Source organism: Capricornis sumatraensis, chromosome 8, assembly GCF_032405125.1.
Source record: "Capricornis sumatraensis isolate serow.1 chromosome 8, serow.2, whole genome shotgun sequence".
Taxonomy (NCBI): Eukaryota; Metazoa; Chordata; class Mammalia; order Artiodactyla; family Bovidae; genus Capricornis; species Capricornis sumatraensis.
In genome coordinates this window covers 83,277,202-83,295,612 of record NC_091076.1, presented here as the reverse complement: position 1 = coordinate 83,295,612, position 18,411 = coordinate 83,277,202, and the positions used below count along the sequence as shown (strand labels likewise).

The following is an 18,411-nucleotide window of genomic DNA, read 5'->3' as shown; positions in this document are numbered from 1 at the left end:
CAACTCGATGGATGTGAGTTTGAGTGAACTCCGGGAGTTGGTGATGGATAGGGAGGCCTGGCATGCTGCAATTCATGGCGTCTCAAAGAGTCGGACACTGAGCGACTGAACATATGTTTGTAACTACAACACAGTGTAAGAAAATAGAATAAAACTAGCAACACAGAGGCTTCTCTCCTCAACCTCCATAAACACTACCCATTCTGTCCTGCCAAAGCTAAGGATCATCTAGTTTCCAACCCTACAGATTAGTATCGTGTGTTATAAACGTGTGCATTTAGTATGTATGGATTATTCTGTGTCTGGCCCAACAATGTATTTGGCTTAGTTTTAGTTGTACTTTTTACATGAAGTCCTTCCCTCCCTGGTCTCCCCATCACTCTGAAGTGAGGGATATACTTGGCCTGAGCACGACTTGGTAGGAATGATCTTCCTCGGCTCTTTCACCTTCTCTAGGATAGAGGTTATTAAGCCTAGGTGAACAATTAGAAATGCAATCGGTTTCCTGAATGATGTGGAGATATTTTATAGCTGGTCTTTACCTCTCAAAACTCGCTTAAGTGAGAATTTAAAAGCATTTTACAAAAGTTTCTGACAACAAATATACAAACGATATCTTTATTGACAGTGGGCCAATAAGAACAATCAAATTTAGTTTACAGATTATCAAAAACATTTGAAAAGCAGGACACTAAAACTTCCAAGATTGCTGTGGAAGTACAAACACGCAGTCAGATTAAACTCGTAAGCATAAAAGGAACAAATACTGATATGAAAAGGGCCAGAGCTCTTAGTAAAACTATCTTAGAGTAAGTCCCTTGATGCTAAACTGCAGTTAGAAGACATACAGGACAGCTCCTGGTTATGTGATACTTACAAGGAAAAAAGACAGATTCCACAAGATCTCCAGGAGGCTGTGTGGGATGGAGCAAGAGCAGAGAGCTGTGAAGCCCTTCTCTACCGTGTGCTGGGAGCAGGGTGGTTACCTCCAGATCAATAAACAAAGGGTATGGAAAACACATTAAGTAACTTCTGATTGATGCTCAGCCACTTGTTAATAGACAGAATGATTGTGTCCCCACCCCCACCCTCCAATTCACGATGAAACCTAATCCCCAAAGTGCTGGTATTTGGAAGCGGGACCTTTAGGAGGTGATGAGGTCGTAAGAGCAGTCATCACAAACAGAACTCATGAAACATGGACTCACAAACATGCCCTCATGAAGGAGGCCACAGAGAGCTCCCCAGCCCTTCCACCATGGAAGGACACAGCAAACAGATGGCCATCTGTGGATCAGGAAGGGGCCTCATCAGACATCCTACCAGGGTCCTGACCCTGGACTTTCCAGTCTCCAGAACTGTGAGACAGTTGTTCATAAACAAATCACTTAGTGACATTTCGTTACAGCAGACTAAACTGACTCACCACTTCATTAAAATGTTGTCAATCCTTCCTTGAATAGCACAGGTTTGAACTTCACAGGTCCACTTACATGCGTGTTTTTAATAAATACAACCTGCCCTCTGTATTGTTTTGCATCAGCAGATTCAACCGACTGTGGATGAAAATTTCCATCCACGGTCGGTTGAATCTGAGAATGCAAAAGCCTCAGAAACACAGGGCCAACTGTACTACATCACTTTCTGTAAGGAACTTAAGCATCCGTGGATTTGAGCTTATGTGGGGGCTCCTGGAAACTCATGAGAGAAAAGAATAATTGTGTGCCAGTTTCTCTACCTGCAGTCTTATCCTCACAACAGCCTTGAGAGAGGGATGACCTGTTTCCATTTTACAGATAAGGCTGGGGCTCAGAAAGAAGTAGCTTTTTAAAGTCACATAATTAATTGCCAAGTGGAGGTGACAGAATTCAAGCCCACTAATCTTGTGTTAGCCAAGTATTGGCCGCCAAATGAATGAACTTCTCACTCAAACACCTGGAATGTTGAGAAACAGCAAGTGTTTTAGGCTTTCTGGGACATGAAATCTCTGCCTTAACTACTTAACTCCACTATTTTAGTACAAAAACAGCTATACATGACATGTAAATAATGAGTGAGGCCCAGTTCCAATTAAACACTATTTACAGAACAAGGTGGTGGGTCCAGGCCAGTTTGTCAATTCCTGCTTTAGGTTGTTAATCCGAGTATCAAGTGATGAGGGCTGAGCTCCTTTTTATTTTGTCCTATGTCAGCCATTCTCCTAGTATCATCTCTCAAGTTCCAGCTTTTTTTTTTTAATTCTTTTCAAAGCCTCTCCTTAGTCCTTTACACTCTATTTCCTATTGTTTTGGTTTCCATTATTGCTGGGTTTAGACCTGACCTTGATCTCTATTACCCCACTTTAAACTCTTCCTCTCCTTTTCCTCAACGATAGAACTAAGGTATACGGAGGGAACAATGAGAACTGTAAGGAGTAATGGGGATAACGTGGAGGGGAAAAGCGTGCGCTGGCTGTTGAGTGTTCATCAAGGACAGGATTTAGAAGAGAGAGGAAATCTGCAAATGTTTCCACTTTCTTTTCTATAATCTTCTTTTCACAGTCTCTGTTATTCTCTGTAACAATAAATAAAAAGTCTGTAACAAGACATTTGTGTGGTGTCCTGCTAAATATTTATTTGAACTCTTGCTTTTGTGTTTCCATCCCACTACTAGGTCTTTGGTCACCCATGTAACTTATGTCAAGATCAGGGTGGCTCTGTGCCTTTTCTACCTTCTCCAGGGCTCTGGGATACGACAAAGACCAATACATAGAAGAACGACGACAAAAAATGTGCATCATGTGAGGTCTGAGGATATATTTCTTGTGCCTCGGAGCTGCTCCAGGTCTTCTTCTTGCCTGGGACTCTAAATGGAACAGCACACTGAGTCAGTCAACTTTCTAGACTCTCCATATCCCAGGGGCTTTTTCTCAAAGTGACAAAACTTACTTTACAAACAGCAGAATGAGGTAAAGGAGTGAAATCTCCCTAATTCTGTAGTACAGAAAACCAAGGATTCATTCAATGTCAAAGATAAGGAAAGAGGGACCTGAAACAAAACTACAGTTAAGGTTCCAACTCTTTATCTCAAGGTCACTTCCAAGGAAGTGTGAAGTGAGGATGTATCCAGCAGAGGGGTAATAACTATCTAAGTGTCAGCCTAATCCATGTGGGCATAACTCAAACCCCATTGTTCATCAACTAAGACAGCAGCCTTTGGGGCTGGGAGGGAAGCCAGAGTGTATTTCAACTCTAATCTTTAAATTTTTACAGTTAATGTAAAAGAAACAACATTCTCCAGATAGCTGGGTGTCCACTTTGGATTTGAAAATAAACAGCTCTGTGTCATCCTGATAATTGAGGATATGAACCTCACCCACAAGGATGTTCTTACACAGTGAGATGCAGTAACAAGCTTTGGTGTGACAAAGAGGGGGAATTGGACTTCACAATGACTGTATTGCTACCCACTCCCAAGGACTTTCTGAATTTCTACAAAAGAGCATTATGGGTAGTGGGATGGTGGTTTAGGGATCAACCTTTGAGATTTCTGGCTGGAAGCACTCAGAATCATCAAATCAATGGATAGAAGAAACATTCTGTTTATGGCTCAAAACTATTGTGTTATGTGAGTAGAATTAGATGCACACAGAACTGTTTCTCAGGCAGCATTTTTTGGGTCTTCCTCCCAAACCACTCAGGTATTTAACACAGCGATAACACCAACTTACATTCCTTAGCACTCAAGTCATTTTTCAGGGTTGCTCTTCCATGTGAATCCTTTGATGTCTGATGAGGGATGAACTGCACTTAAAGCTCTTCCCACACTCGTTACATCTGTAGGGTTTCTCACCAGTATGAGTTCTCTGGTGTTGAATAAGGGCTGACGAATGAATGAAGGCTTTGCTACACTCGTTACATTTGTATGGTTTCTTGCCAATATGAATTCTTTGATGTTTAGCGAAATTGGAGCTCCGGCTGAAGGTTTTCCCACACTCATGACACTCGTAGGGTTTCTCTCCTGTGTGAATCCTTTGATGCTGGACAAGATGTGTGCTCTGACTGAAAGTCTTCCCACATTCGCTGCACTCATAGGGTTTCTCTCCAGTGTGAACCCTCTGATGTTTGGTAAGCGACGAGCAGTGGCTAAAGGCTTTCCCACACTCCTGGCATTTGTAAGGTTTCTCTCCAGTGTGAGTTCTTTGATGTTTAATGAGTGCTGAGGAATGAATGAAGGCTTTATCACACTCGTTACATTCATAGGGCTTCACCCCCGTGTGGATCAGCTGGTGCTGCACAAGGTGGGTGCTTCGATTAAAGCCTTTCCCACACTCACCACACTCATACGGTCTTTCTCCAATGTGAATCCTCTGATGAATGGCAAGGGATGCACTTTCGGTGAAGGCTTTTTTGCACTCACTGCACTCGAAGAGAATTCTTGTGTGAGTTCTCTGATGTTTGGTTAAATTAGCCCTGTGGCTGAAAGATTTCCCACAGTCTGCACAGCTGTAGGGCTTCTCCCCCGTATGGACCCTCTGGTGTCGAATGAGCACTGAGTGGTAAGTGAAGAGTTCACCACAGTCATTGCATTTATGAGGTTTCTTTTCCTTATAGGTCCTCTGCTTTTTCATTAAGGTAGATTTCTGTTTCAGTCTTTTTTCAAGGGTGTGGAAAGCATAGGGTCCTTTGGGAATTCTGTCTTGAGTGAGAAGGACTGACTTCTGGCCTAGGGTTTTCCAGTAAACGTCGTGCTCAGGGGCTCTCTCTTCTGGGAGTGAATTCATGTGGGTGAACATTCCTCTCCAGTGTCTCTCCTGACTTCCCTGCTGATTCTCCAACCAGTCTTTACAGTCAAGAGTTGTTTCTGTGCTGGAGATACAGACACTGTCCCTTGTCAGCCTGTCTATGATTGCAACCTGGCATGATTCTTCTTTGCAAAAATCTTGCACTGAAGTTGAATCCTTGCTTCTGGGACTAGTCTCTGAGTCTGAAAGAAATTGGAAATGTAAATTTCTTTCGTCTTCTGAGTTTGACAAAATGGTAGTTCTGTAATGGGTCAGAGTTAATGAAGGTGAAAAGCATGGCTTCAATGAGGAAGTGGATTTGACTCTTGGAAGAAGATTTGCAAAGAGAAGAAAATGGAGGGGAACGAATGTACAGAGCTATGCAGATAAATCCGTACACAATCTGACCCAGGAGGCAGAATAAGGCAAAAGATGACCAAAAAGACAAGAAGAGGGATGGAGAGGAAGTGCTATATTGCTGGCTGAGCAGGAAATGAGTATCCCAGATCAGGACAGGGGAGGAACAACCTCTAACAGAACATCAAGTGTTGTCTATCAGATACAGCCAGGCAGTCACCACTTTGGTGCAGGCACAGTGATGACTTCTAAGTTTCCAGTCACCCAGCCTTACTCAATCCTACTATGCACTCCATTTTCAGTTTAAAATCTCTCCTAAGAATGCATTTATAATGTCCCGATTCAAAAATCTATGACCTCCCTAAGATATAATGGCAAATATAAAAGACTCTGATGATGGGAGGGATTGGGGGCAGGAGAAGGGGACGACCGAGGATGAGATGGCTGGATGGCATCACTGACTTGATGGACATGAGTCTGAGTGAACTCCGGGAGTTGGTGATGGACAGGGAGGCCTGGCGTGCTGCAATTCACGGGGTCGCAAAGAGTCGGACACGACTGAGCGACTGAACTGAACTGAACTGAACTGATACCTGCACAAGGCTAAACATTACAACACTAATTGAGGTAGCAAAACTGGTAACATCTCAAATATTCTACTATAGAGAACTGATTAAATCATGGTGTATATACACAATGGAGTATGTGGAACTTAAAAAAATAGTACATTGATCACTAGATAATTGCTAGGAGGTGATCTTCAGGATACATTAAATAGACTTAAAAAACCCCAGCTCAGGATGGGGAACACATGTACACTCATGGCAGATTCAAGTCAATGTATGGCAAAACCAATACAATATTTAAAGTGAAATAAACAAAACAAAACAAAACAAAACAAAACAAAAAACTCCAGCAAACTGGAAAGGAGTGTGTTTGGTTTGCTACTTTGAGAGATACAGATATTATCGACATATTTGGTTACATTTTCCAAAATCAAGGACAGATACATGAAATACTAGAAAATAAGATTACTCAGAGAGAGCACCAGAATACAAGAGAGCAGGGACAGTAGCCAACCTCTCTGAATATTATCTACTATATATCTATTAGAATTTTTATGTTCAATATGAAATTATAAAGCCAAAATAATTTATAAAGACTATAGTTCCAAAGAATAAATAAATAGTTCAGTGAAATCCATTTGACCAGATAAATTCTTGGTTGCCTAAAAAAAGGTCTGGTAAAAAAGTCTGATAGCTTGATAGGTGGACTTCCCAGGTGGCTCAGTGGTGAAGAATCTGTCTGAAATGAAGGAGACACGGGTTCAATCCCTGGGTTGGGAAGATCTCCTGGAGGAGTAAATGGCAACCCACTCCAGTATTCTTGCCTGGGAAAGCCCATGGACAGAGAAGCCTGGTGGGTTAATGGGGTCGCAAAACAGATATGATTTAGCAACTAAACAACAACAAACAACAAAAAATGAAACAGAAGAGCAATTCAGAAACAAAATCAAGTATATAATTAAGGACAATACAAAGGTGGAATTTCAGTCAGTGAACTAAAGATAACTGGTTTTTAAAGGAAATGGTCCTGTGACTTACTAAACATTCAGAAGACAAGTTAGACCTGTCCCTCATTCCACACAGCCAGATGAACTTTGTTCATTTATTTACTCGTCTATCCATTTATTCAATGATTATCTAGTGGATATGCTAGGCTCTGGGGAAAAACAAACAGTCCTTATGTACACAAGGGGAGAAAAAAATTTAGTCTGACATCCATGAATACATATAAAAAATGCACCTTAGTAAGAAATAAAAGGCAAATGATGCTGTGAAAGATTATAAGGGGAATCCAGGGGCATGGGGGGTGAGGTCCTCCCTGAGAAGGTAAATCACTGAGCTGAAATCCAAGTAGGGCTGGGGTCCGGGTGAGTGTTCCAGGTAACAGGTACAGATGAAAAGGTGAGCCTTCCAGGTAGAGGAAATGATATGTATAGAAGCCCCAAGGTGAGAGGGAGCACTTAGGAAGAGCACAGTGGTTGACAGCATGGACTCTGAAATCAGAACGCATGAATTTAAAACCAGCTTTGTCACTTCCAGCCATGTGACCTGGCCCAAGTTATTTAACTTTCTACTTTAGCTTCCTTATCTGTAAGATGGGGCAAAAACAATACCTGCTTCATGAAGAATAAAAACAACACCTACCTCAAGGAGCATTAAATGAGGATATTTATAAAACACTGAGGACCCTAATACAGCATAGGTGCTACATAAGTTGTTTGTAAAATATAAATTGATATAAGGCTAGTATGGGCAGTGATTTCAAAGTGTGGTCTGTGGACCTCTGGGAGTCTCTAGGTTCAAAACTGTTTTCAAAATAATACTTGGATCTTATTGGCCTTTTTCACTGTCTTGAAATTTGCATTTATGTTGCAAAGTAATGGTGGTGAAACTGCCCACAACTTAGGCACAAATCAGGACAAAACACCAGATGTACCAGTAGCTGTTACATTTTCCCCTGCTGTGTACTCTCAGTTAAGGGGAGGGGGGAGCCAGTTTCACCTAAAAATGTCTATGGAAACAATAGGAAACACTATTAATTTAATAAATTAATTTTAATCTATTAAACTTTGACTACACGCCTTTTTAACATTCTAGATGATGAAATAGGAAATATTTATAATGCAAGTCCACTTATATAAAAATATGGTGCTTGTCTTGAGGAAAACCATCCATTGTGGAATCAGTCATTTTTTCCTTTTTAAATAGACTAGCACTTTTACTTGAAAGAATGACTGACAAACTATGTTATCTATGTTGGGTATCTGGCAGATATTCTCTCAAAACTGAAAAAAAGATGAGCCTACCATTTCAAAGAAAACAACTGACAGTATTTGAAAAAATGTGAGCTTTTAGGCAGAAATTAGAATTTTGGAAAACTTTTACCTCCCACTGAGAGCTTCATAGTTTCCTAATACTTAAAGGCTTTTCTGATAAGGTCAGTGGTGATACTGAAAATTGTGACTTTTAACATATTCCATAATGTGTCAATATTTGGAAGATCTGCCTAACTCAGTAAACAAGATTTTCCAAAAGATCAATAGATTTTAAGAGTATGAAAAGTTCATGGATATGGTTTCAGATGCACCTTGTACCTAACCCTTTAGGAAACTACTACTTGCCCCACTTTGGTGTATAATCAGGAGAAAAGCCAAAATTATCTCAAAAGGCTATAAAATACTCCTACTTCTTCCAGCTAAATATTGGCATGAGGCAATATTCTTCATACAGGCCAACCAAAACAATGCATCACATCAAGCTGCATTCAGAAGCAGATATAATTATAAAGCTGTCCTCTATTAGCCATATACAAAAAGACCTGCAAAAATGTAAAACAATGCCATTCTTTTCAATAAATTTTTGTTGTAGAGAAATAATTTTTATTTAAATTGTGTTATTTGCATTAACATGTAATGGGTTTATAATTGTTATTTCTAAATTTATCATACAATAGTTTAAAATCTTTCTCACTTTTAATTTCTAATATGGTAACTACTGGTAGATATGACCCACATAAACAAAAGCATGCTAAGATTCTCAACAATTTTGGGAGTTAAATAGGTTCAATGATGCTAAAACCATTAAAGAGTTGCTAAGATAAGGTACAAAATCAGAGGGAAAGTAGGTATGAAGCAGGGCTGGATATTATGAGTAAGGGTCAGATTTTACAAGCGTCTATAGGCCTCTAGGATTTTGGTGGTCATCCTAAGAGCAACAGGAAGCCACGGACAAGCCCTAAGCAAAAGGGTGACGCCATCAGACTTGCATTTTGAAAGTATCACTCACTGCCACATAAAGAATGGAGTTTATAGGGGTAAGGGTGGAGTCAGGGAGATGACCTCAGATGAAAGGGAGACAGAGAGATGTTAATGATGAGGAAATACTTAGAAGTGATCAGATAAACACAAGGATGAACTGGATAAAGGCAAAGAGGTTATGTAAAGATTGTTCAGATTTCTGACATGTACAATTTGATAAGCAGCAAGTGCCTTAATACAATTATTGGAAGAGGATCCTGTTAGGGGGATGAAGAATTTGGGCACATACCAGGCACTGAGTTTTCAACATGTTGTACTGTAGCATCTTTGACATAAACAAGTAGAGATAGCACGCGGGATCTTAGTATCTTGACTAGTGACTGGACCCATGCCATGGCTCCTGCATTGTAAGCAAGGAGTCTTAACTACTGGACCACCAGATGCTAAAGAAGTCCTGACTTCTTTAGCATCCCATGGGATTGTTCTTTCTGGAGACCCCCATCTATCTGACTCACCTGAGCAGCTGCTTTTGGGGGCTTTTCTCTCAAGCAGCAGTGGTTCTTCTCCATTCTCCAAACTGTGGTTCTCAGGTTTGGAAACTGGAAGCCCTGCTCATTAGAAAAATTTAAAAAAAAAAAAAAAAGGGAACTTAGCTCTTGGTGATGGGTATAAAGCTGTGTCCCAGAGCACAGCCCCAACCCCTGGATCCACAAAGACAAGACACCATAGGAAGTTCTGGAATAAGGGAGGTGGAAGCCTATAAATGAAGCTTAAAACATGCGCAGCAAGAGTCTGGGCACAGTAAGGAGTCACACACATTTGAGAAGACAAATATTTAGCCTGTAAAAAATGGAAAGAAAAAAAAAAAAGATTTTCTCACTTGTTTATTACGGGAGTCCCAGGGAGACACTGCTCATCAATCCTCAGCTCAGGGAAAGAGCTGGGTGAAGTGGGACCCCTGCAGCAGCACCATGAGCCTGGGGGTCTATGACTAGTTGTTTCTGATGTTTTCCTTTCTTTTTTTCTTCAGTTACTAGAACCCACTTTCTTACTGAATTTATTACATGAGATTTGGGAGGAGCTAAGATAGTTCCTTCCACTACTCATACAAACACATACATGTACATGCATGTGTATGCATGGACACACTTGCACACAAACACACCACACAGAGGTGGACACAGGATCCAAACTGGCCAGAGTGTTCTCTATTTCCCTGGCTTGAGTAACTGTCTCATGATGGACACATGAGCTTATCTGCTGAAACTCCCAGGACAGAAGCCCTCTTTCTTTCCTCAGCTCTGTAACTGGAAGGACGTAACACTAGAGGCGCTAAAGGCCATCTCTGCCCACAGGGAGATTCGGGAAAACCTATGGCACGTCATTAAAAAATAAGCAGGTGAAAGAAACTCCTGACACCATACCTGATTCCCTTCCAAGCTAGTGTGAATTCAGTTTTTGTCACCTGAATCCAAAGACTCCTAATAAAAGAAAACAAGCCTAGACCTTTCACCAAGACCCTAGAGCATACACAGATTCTCTCTGGGCCCAAAGGGACCAATACTTTTTCTGGCTTTGTTAAGCTACTTCACTGTCAATAAAACAATGAGGTCCCCATAAGCAGGTCAGCAGTCACAACGAGAGTCTGTCCTTACAGAGTGAGACCAGGTTCCTGTAGTTCTCCAGCATCACGTCCCTCTGGGCGGGATCCAGCCTCCCCCACTCCTCTGGGGTAAAGTCCATGGCCACATCCTTGAAGGTCACTGATGCCTAAGACACAAAACATACTTCTGTTTACCATCCGTCTCTTCGCAGTCTCCCTATCACCTCTCAGTTTCTGCTGGTCCTGGAGTAAGTGCGTAGATGTATTCAACAGGGGGAATGACTGCAGTAAGAGACAACCATTCTCATGTGTCCTGGACTTTCCATGTAAAGTCGCTGGGTAACAATTACGTGCCAGGCACACTGTCCAAGATCCAACATGGGAATCAAAAGAAGACCATGGTTTCTGCACTGAGAGACTATCATTTTTTCTGGGGAATAAAGAATTAAAACAGGAACCAATGAATCAACAAAACAGTTTGGCAAAGTAAATGAAATACAGGCAGAGACAAAAAGCACATCTGTATAATTCTCCTTGGGAGTCCTCAATAAAAAATTTGAAAGATAATTTACACAGAACTTGTGACTGGACAAGCTCAGTGAAGCATGGAATCAATTCAAAGCAAGAAGCATTAAACTGGAAAATGACAGCAACAGATTAAGAAAGGGTACAGATATAAAATGTAAATGTTCATATGTAAACACCTTAGGACTGAATTAATCTAACACACAAAATACAAAAACTCATTAGAAAAAGATATATACCAGTACTGAAGGTTTCTCTTTAAGCGATAGAGAATGGTAATAATATTCCACATTGTTGAAATAAATATACCAAATGCTATAACTTGATAGAAAACCACTTCTATTTAAATATCCATAAAGCATTTGCAAAAGTAATGAAGTAAATGTTAATAAATTCCAAAAGAGAAATGAAAAAGCAATAACTGATGGTAATTGAAAAAATTAATTACAAAAATATTAAAATTTCAAAATAATGAAATAAAAGGCAAAAATCAATGTCATAAGGCTAAAATTGTACTCAGAAGAAACACTTCCATTTCATTAAAAAAAATTAGTAGAATTAAGTGAACAAAGCATACAAGTCAAATTAGAGACAGAATGAGGGAAAACAGAAGGAATTACAGGATAAAAGCAGAAATTAAGGGGAAGAAAATCAAGAAAAATAAGGGACTGGGAAACATGAATAAGAGCAGTACGTTATAGTACTATAACAACATCAACTTCCTGATTCTGGAAAAAGAAAGTAATAAATGAAGTGAAATGTTAAATCCTGGAGAATCTGAATGGAGTACATATATGAGAAATCTTTCTACCACTTGCTACATAAGTCTCAAATTATTTCAAATAAAGTTTCCCAAAATGGAACTAACCTTAGAGACTTAAAAAAATTTAGGAATCATCCTTAGAAAATATAAAAATCATTAATCAGCTACTAAGTAGACAAGATACTATGAGAAAAAATGACTTTGATCTTCCAATCTGCCTATCTATAGCTAAACTGACAGTGGAAATTAACTTCCAAACCATTAAAAAAAAAAATCGGAAAACCAAACAAACAAAAAAAATCAGAAAAACAAAATGCAAACTACTGCACAAAAGGGAGAAAAAATATAGAAGGAGAAAGCACAGTAAACAGAATTACAAAAATCACACAGCAACAAAAATGTGAAACACACAAGCAATTATATTAATATGAATAAATTCACTTCCCTTATAAAAAGGTTTCTTAAAACAGACACATCCTCTTTACAGAAAAGAGATCCAGACAAAACCCCCAAAGTTGGGGACTGGGTGGGTGGCTGGGGAAATGGAAGGAAACACAGTATACTACATGTCTGAATATAGTAGTTCAAGTCCAACGAAAACATATGGAAAAATATACACCAAACTGTTATCCTCAGTAGGGAGAGGTAGCAAACAATTTGGTGAGGTCAGTATGCATACTATACTTTTATATTTATACATGTCTGTGCCTTTCACCTGGTTACTGTGAGCAAAATTTTAAAACATTAAAAAAAAAAAATCTGATAAGTAAAAGATCCACAGCCCAGGCAAATTTTAATAAGAAAGACAGTTGCAATATTAGCATCAAACAAAATCTAATGCAATACAAAAAGGACACACGGAGAATTTTCAAAATTTCCATAAAAGGTTTAATCCATCCTGAAGCTGTAACAACTCTCGAAACTAGTCTCTTGTTGAAATGTATTAAGCGTTCACCCTTCTTCTGGTGCTTTATACCCTGACTGTCCTCTGGCTGCCATGCCTAGCCACGTTTAGTCCACACAGTTCAGGCAGTCCTAGCTCACCTCTAACCCACGGGTGGGATACAGGTTTACATGTGTGCTCAGGTCTATACTCTGATCATCACACTCAGATTTGGTGAATAATGGTCCAAGGAAGGGTATAATACCCATTAGAGTTAACTTTCAGTACTTCTGGAATCTGGAACGACTAGAAAGGAAGATGTTCTTTTCCTCTGATTTTCAACATAGGAAGATGTAAGCTTAAATTTGTTAGGGGCCAGCCTGCACTAGAAGAAAAGACTGAGTGCAAAACACAGAGAAAGGAAAAGCTGACTGAAATGGAGAAAACAGGTTCTAATGTCACTGTCTGAACTTAATTTTAGCCAGACCTGGATTTTCCCTTATAACTGTCAATAAACTTGCTTAGGCCTGTTTGAATTGAGTTTTCATTAGCTGCAACTTAAAAAGCTTCTTGAGTGATAAAATCTTCAATAATCATATAAGATATTCAAGAAACCAACGGACGCCACCAAGTACACAAGGATTCTGAGAAATCACTTTGCTAAATGGTAGGAATGTGCCAGGCCCACTTTTCACACTCTGGATTAAAGCAGCCAAGACAGAGGCTAGTGGAGGAATCTTTGGGTTGTGGTATGACACACATCAGGGAGAACTCTTTTCTCCTACCCAAGTTTAATAAAAATTAAAAATTTTTGGACATGCAAAGAAAGTTGAAAGACTATTATACCAATCACCCATATATTACAACTATCACTTATATCCAACAATTCTAATATATATATATATTTGGCCACACCACAGGGCATGAGGGATCTCAGTTCACTGGCCAGGGATTGAACTCGAGCCTCCTGTAGTGGAAGCAGTCTCAACCACTGGACTGCCAGTGAAGTCCCAAATTAACAATTCTTAATATCAGCCCTTGGGGAAGGGAGAGATTGGAAAGTGAGCTGCAACTTGATAACACTTCACCTCTAAAATACCTGAGCATTCATCATCTTGGAGGGGTGATTAGAATCTTCTATAGGCTTCCTCTTCCAGTATTTCTTTGAACTATCTGAGTAATTATGTTCATAATTCACTCCAGCACTTACGGTGCTTTCTTAAATTCCTACTTAACAGTCACGTATATGCTGTTTCCCTCTACTGAAACATACATTTTAAGAAGAGTGCACCACACTATCTTTTAAAATCATTTCCAAATACCAGGCACAGAAATTAGCTGCTACATTCAAGAAGGGCAAAGCTCCTTCCATGCCTGCTGAGTGATCAAACTAGATGCACAAGATACTATGAAGAAGTAGAAAACATTTCTCACCGAATCCACTAGTCACTTGAGCCATCTCTTAGAATCAGAACTCAGCTCTCCAGATGGGCTCTAGCGGGACACAGAAACTCCACTTCAAACAGAAGAGAGCGTGTCCACGATCTGAGAGATAAGGTGAATTTCAATAATCAGCAGAGATCCACTCACCTGCGACCTGGCCATGAGGCGCAAAGCTGCCACTTCTCCCTCTTCTGTGCAGTTTTCTTGGGAAAAGGGAGAATCCTGGGGAGGCAGAGCTAAAAGCAAGAAAGCAGTCATGATAGGACCCAAATATATCTCGTGATGCAGATCTGCAGGTTTAAAACTCCTGCCTCTGTACTACTGGTGCTCCTTACAGACACTGCTACTGAAGGGATCCCAATCTGGAAATAACTCAGGAACGCTGCTCTTCGGGGCTTCAATTCATTCAGCTGCTGTTACCCTAACAGATCCTGGAAGACAGCATCCTCTGAGCCTGGAAATTAAAAGTCCCAGCCACACCGACCCCCCGACCCCCGCCCCAGGCTTGATCTACATAGGAAAAACAGGCTCAACAGCTCTGAAAGAAATCACTCTGCAACCTTAGTCCAAAGGTAGACTGCTGGATCCCACCTCCAAATAATTATTATTACTTGAGACTGGGGTAGAACTTAGAAATCCAACAAGCAGGGGTGGGGGAGGAGTGTAGATTTGATGTAGGTCACAGAGAAAACTTCAAGAAAGCCTTGATTTAGGAGAACTGGAAGCCAGTCACTGACTCCTATGCCTCGTGTCTCCTCTGTAAGACAAAGGATCTGCTCTACCGAAATCAAAGAGTTTTTGTGCAAAGTGGAAAAATAGGTGTGGAAAATGCATGCGTGCTCAGTCGTGTCCGACTCTCTGCGATCGCATGGACTGTAGCCCGTCAGGCTCCTCTGTCTATGGGATTTCCCAGACAAGAATACTGAAGTGGGTTGCCATTTCCTTCCCCAGGGGATCTTCAAGACTCAGGGATCGAGCTTTTCTCTCCTGTGTCTCCTGCATTAGCAGGCGGGTTCTTTACCACTGAGCCAACTGGGAAGATGTGGAAGATACTTTTGTTTACCAAAAAGCTAAACCGTCGGACCCACTGATGAAGCTAGGATGGTATAACCACCCAGGAGAAGAAGAAGGTGTGACACTAAGTGAGAGGCTATGCCCAAGCCTCAGCAGCAATTAATAACATTTCGCTCACATTTTGAGGGAGGCTTTGAAGGGTCTCCTGTGCACCCAGCTGGAGTGGGAAGAGAGGGGATCCCACAGCAAGCTCTCCACTCTCATTCGAAGAGCCCGTCCGTCCCCAGACAAAGGAGCCAGACAACACTGACTCCCGTTCATCAGGAAGGATTCGGCCCGGCCCCCAGCACAAGTTCAACACCAGCCCCTCTCACCTCTCTTCCCGGGCGTTTCGGCCACATTAGTCTCCATGGCCACCGCCTCCTCCCGGCCGCGAAGGTTCTGCTCTCCCCCCAGCGCAGCCCGCTCGGGGCGGAGGGGCGGGAAGCCCCGAGGCCTCGTGATCCTCCTTCCCGCCGCCCCTCGGGGGGCTCCTCCAAAAGGCTTCGCTCCGTCCCGAGCCGGCTCGGCCCTCGAAGCTGGCACCTGGAAAGCCGGGACAAGCATCCCTGAGGCTGGGCGCTAGCGCCTCGCGCTGCCGCTCCGGGACCGCGCGGCAGGAGCACCAGCGCCCGGGCCGCCGCCGAGGGGCCGCCGCGCAGACCAAGCCCCCCACCCGCCAGCCCGTCCCGCGCCCCCGGGCCTCGTTCCTGCCCTCGACGCCCCTTCCTCCAGCGCGCACTCCAGCCCTGATCGGTGCAGACAGCTGCCCAAGGGGCACCGCCGAGGCCGAGTGAGAGAAGCGGTACCTGAGCGACAACTCACCTCCCACCACGGCCTCACAAAGGCTACGAACTTCTCGGGCCAGCGGGACCGCGCATGCGCAAGAGCAGGGGGTTAGGCTGGCGGGCCTCGTTCGGTCCCGGAACTACGCTTCCCAGAAGGCCCCGGGCGCGGCCAGACTCCCGCGCCTTAGCAGGTGGGAGCACGCGTGGCGCGGTTGGGGGAAATCCTAGGAGCCGCGGGCTGCCTCCGTCTCGCGAGAGTAGTGGGCGCTTAGCTCATGCGGGATCCCGCGGACACGCAAAAGAGCAAACGGCAGAACCGAGATATTGCAAGTCCCGCGCTCTGTCTCCACGTGGCGCTGCTGAGGCGTCCCACTTAAGACACTCCAATGTAAGATGTTCAGAGTACTTGGCTTTCCCCACATTCGTCTCCTTTCTCCCAAACTCATCCTTTGCCGTCAAACAGTGTGAAAGGTGTATTTGCAGACCGATGTGTATGCGTTCGTAGACTACTTGTAATACTGAAAATTCACACATGTGAGATGGGTGAGTTGAAAAGATTCAACCAGTTTCAACTGGCTCAACAGATTTGAGCAACAGGTTCTCTGCAAGCATAAAAATTAAATTTATCAAAGGAGGTGTTCCCTTAAGGGAGCACGATTAGTCTCTGTTAATGGGCTTCCCTATAGCTCAGTTGGTAAAGAATCCGCCTGCCATGCGGGAGACCTGGGTTCGGTCCCTGGATTGGGACAATCCCCTGGAGAAGGGAAAGGCTACCCACTCTAGTATTCTGGCCTAGAGAATTCCATGGACTATAGGGTCATATGGAGAAGGCAATGGCACCCCACTCCAGTACTCTTGCCTGGAAAATCCCATGGGTGGAGGAGCCTGGTAGGCTGCAGTCCATGGGGTCGCTAAGAGTCGGACACGACTGAGCGACTTCACTTTCACGCATTGGAGAAGGAAATGGCAACCCACTCCAGTGTTCTTGCCTGGAGAATCCCAGGAACGGGGGAGCCTGGTGGGCTGCCGCCTGTGGGGTCGCACAGAGTCGGACACGACTGAAGCGACTTAGCAGCAGCAGCAGCAGGAGGGTCATAAAGAGTTGGATGTAACTGAGCAACTTTCACTTTCTGTTATTGGACAAACCTAGGCACTTCAAACTTTTGTCTACACTGTCCCTCTTCTTCTCAGTGAATAATATCACTGCTTACAAATCATTTGCAAAAACCAGAACCTGAATATCCTCAACTCTCACTGTTTATTCATCACCAAGTCCTATTCACTGTGTTCTTTAAATCATTCTCCAGTTTGTTCATGTTTCTCTTTTCCTTTCAGTATTACCTTAGTGTAATAGTGGAGTGGGTATCCATTCCCTTCTCCAGGGGATCTTCCTGACCCAGGGATCAAACCTGGGTCTCCTGCATTGCAGGCGGTTTCTTTAATGTCTGAGCCACCAGGGAAGCCCCATTACCTTAGTTCTAGACACCGACGTTTCTCTGGTGTTAAGGTACCAGCCTCCTAGCTGATTTCTGTAAGTCAAGTTTGCTTTCCCACCAGTTAGCCACATGTTCTGGCTGGTGATCATTCTAAAGTTAAGAATAAGATGTTACATTCCTGCTTAAAACCCTTCAATGGTTTTCAAAAACTTTTGGGGAAAAGATTTTTAGTTCCTACCATAAGGCACCCCCTGGGATTTCCCTGACAGTCCAGTGGTTAAGACTCCTCACTTCCATTTCAGTGAGCGCAGAATCAGTCCCTGGTAGGGGGAGTAAGATCCTGCAATTCACAAGACACGGCAAAAAGAAGAAGAAGGTACTCCTTATCCAGTTCCCATTTTCCAAAGTGGTTCCCATGATCTGAGCCTCATGGTATTCACACCTTTGTGTTATCCGCTCTCTGACCTTGAGTGTGAGTAGGAGTTCTGACTTAACTTTTAACCTATAAAACGGAACAAAGGTGACACGATTCTAATGCTTGTTTTGCTAGGAGAATCCTCCTTGCTGGCATTGGTGAAACAAGTATGATATTGGGGAAATCTGCAAGACAAGAAACTGTCAGCCCAGAAAGACAGATGAGGGCTAACGCCTGCCAACAACCCCCAGATGCTTGGAAGTGGATCAACCCTAGTAGAGTCTTCACATGAGAAACCAGTCTTGGCTGATACCTTGACAGCCCACTGCAAGGACCCAGCTAAGCTGTGCCTGGACCTTCATCCACAGATACTGTGAGATAACAAATGTGTGCCATTTTCAGCCACTAAGTATGTAGTAATATTGTTAGATAGAAAACGGTAACTAACACAGCATCCCAATGTACATGGCTAGATCCTTGTCCCAAACCCAACCTGGGTGCCTCTGGAAGGAGGGAGGTTGTTGAATTAAGAAATGAATGAGAAATGGATTGGAGACCCT

At 42.6% G+C, this 18,411-nt stretch overlaps 1 protein-coding gene across 1 annotated transcript in view; it reads right to left on the bottom strand.

Annotated features, from left to right (window-relative positions):
* The window catches only part of LOC138082681 (zinc finger protein 624), a 66,528-nt gene extending 50,908 nt beyond the window's left edge, over positions 1 to 15,620 (bottom strand). Inside the window, exons 1-5 of the mRNA XM_068975927.1 lie at positions 15,548 to 15,620; positions 14,307 to 14,395; positions 10,598 to 10,712; positions 9,458 to 9,550; positions 3,734 to 4,965 (exon numbers count right to left, since the gene is read on the bottom strand). Coding sequence (XP_068832028.1) covers positions 3,734 to 4,965; positions 9,458 to 9,550; positions 10,598 to 10,712; positions 14,307 to 14,395; positions 15,548 to 15,584 — 1,566 coding nt within the window. The 5' untranslated portion in view covers positions 15,585 to 15,620. Of the gene's footprint in view, positions 4,966 to 9,457; positions 9,551 to 10,597; positions 10,713 to 14,306; positions 14,396 to 15,547 lie in introns of the transcript that reaches the window.
* Between the last annotated feature and the right edge of the window lie 2,791 nt (positions 15,621 to 18,411).